The sequence below is a fragment of the Apaloderma vittatum genome, unplaced genomic scaffold (genome assembly GCF_000703405.1).
Source record: "Apaloderma vittatum isolate BGI_N311 unplaced genomic scaffold, ASM70340v1 scaffold39242, whole genome shotgun sequence".
Lineage (NCBI taxonomy): Eukaryota > Metazoa > Chordata > Aves > Trogoniformes > Trogonidae > Apaloderma > Apaloderma vittatum.
In genome coordinates, this window is record NW_009703738.1 from 1 (window position 1) to 1,901 (window position 1,901).

A 1,901-nucleotide genomic window follows, 5' to 3' on the forward strand; every position below is an offset into this window, starting at 1 on the left:
GGTTACAGGTACCACAGTATTAGGAACTCACCAGCTTGACCCATCTTTCAGAGCAATTAATCAGGTTAACCTGGTGATTGCACTGTCCATAAGTTTTAAAATGCACTTTCTCCTTCCCAAATAGATACTCTGTGTTGACACAGCCTTGGCCCAGGCAGGTGAGCCTCAGGCTAGTAGCTGGTGACCAGAGTTCAGCAAGAAGTGAATGGCTAAGGGCACTGGGACATTTCAGCTGTACAGTTCAGTCAAGCAGCTCTGGTTAGAAAAGTCCTAAGGCTCCAGCCTTCTTCTGATCTCATCAACAAGCTTTTCTCTTGGGATTTCAACCTACAAAGGAAATAGAGAGGAAGAGGTAGCAGCACTGGACCCCCAAACAGACCATAGTTCAATCTGGCCCTAAGGACTTGCTGTCGATACCAAAAGAGGTTGTTATTGCTTTGCTGGAGCCTGGCAGGTCTGTGCTACAGCTCCCCAGAGGAACAATGTCTCTGAGCCTTTTAGTAATCTCTAGATTTTGGAAGCACTTTTGAAACTGGGTAAAAAGGTATTCTCACCTCCTGTCTTGTTGCGACATCTCGCAGCTTGACAACTCCATCTGTCAGCTCTTGCTCTCCTACAATGGCAGCAAGGGGGATCCCTGTGTCCTCGCAATACTGCAGCTGCTTCAGCAGTTTGGGATCCTTCTTGTATAGCATCTCTGCCTAGGAACAAATGGAAAAGGTGAATTATTAATGCAAAATGTGCTCCAATCGATCTCGGAGCAAAACAGCCAAGAACAAAACTACACAGAAAACTGCCACACTATTCCTGCCACAAGTAGTTGCCTTTAGCGCTCTCAGCTGTTCTCCTCTCCTGCTAGATCTCAGACAGACCCAGGTCTCAAAGAGACACATAACTTGCTGTCCTACAGAGCCCTTCAGGTGCTCTCTCCCTCACCCGTACCACCGCCAAGCCCACATCCTTACCTTGATCCCTGCATCCCACAGCTCAGAGATGAGCTTCAGTCTGGCAGCGAGTAAATGTTTCTGAGGTGTAGCCACCAGCACTTGCGTCTCAGTCGTTCGAATTTTCTCCCCAGAAGCCTGCAGGGACAGACACAGTCTGTGACTGGCTCAGAGGGAATCTCCAGCTCGCAACAGAAGCTCATCTCACCCTTATTGTCAGGCCTCAACTTAGCTCTCCGAAACAAGTACACTTAAAAGCTAACCACTCTTCAGTGAACAGTACTGACCATGGGGAACATTTCAGAAGAAAAATGAATGCATAGATAAGACAACCCGGGCACATTTAATGAGTCCCCTGGAGAATTTGCCTTGCGACACACTATTAACCATGTGCTGCTGTTTCTGTAGGACCTTGGCCCTCCTGGATGGGACCAGGACAGCTTTCCAGTCTCTCCTGTGACGTCAGGCACAAACACATTGCCTCAGCCTCACTTGCTAGGAAACACAAGCTCAGAACTAAATACAGTGACGAATTTCCTCACAGGCTTTCCTGGGGTGCTCATTACAGAGCGAGTGCCAGGGCTGTTAACGAGTTCATCACTTGACAATCCCCAGGACAAAAAAAATTCACAAGAGCAAAGCGACTGAGACACAAAGTTCAGAGCCAGGACCAGAGCTCAGCGCCTGTCTTTAATGCTTCCTTGGCATCTGCTGTGAAAGGCTCCCCTCAGCTGTACATGGTTGTGTCCCAAAGAGCTCCAGAAGAGTGTTCTGTCTTCTGTGCATGGGCATTCAGGCATGAGAGGAGCCATATCTCCCCCAAAACTCCTGCCCCTCAATCACTGTGGAGCTGCAGAGCTCTGTACTAAATGATAACTAGCTTCCCAGAGCTATGCCCTGTGCACTGCCTACAGTGCGTACCTCTGCTCTCTGCTCTAGGATGGAGAAGATCCGCTC

At 48.8% G+C, this 1,901-nt stretch overlaps 1 protein-coding gene across 1 annotated transcript; it reads right to left on the bottom strand.

The window, feature by feature from the left end:
• Positions 1–270: 270 nt before the first annotated feature.
• Positions 271–1,898, bottom strand: LOC104270383 (histidine--tRNA ligase, cytoplasmic-like; the record flags this gene model as incomplete). Its single annotated transcript, XM_009864728.1, has 4 exons — positions 271–327; positions 555–701; positions 966–1,082; positions 1,866–1,898. Coding segments are annotated over 4 exons (354 nt in total), but the record flags the coding sequence as incomplete, so codon positions are not given.
• Between the last annotated feature and the right edge of the window lie 3 nt (positions 1,899–1,901).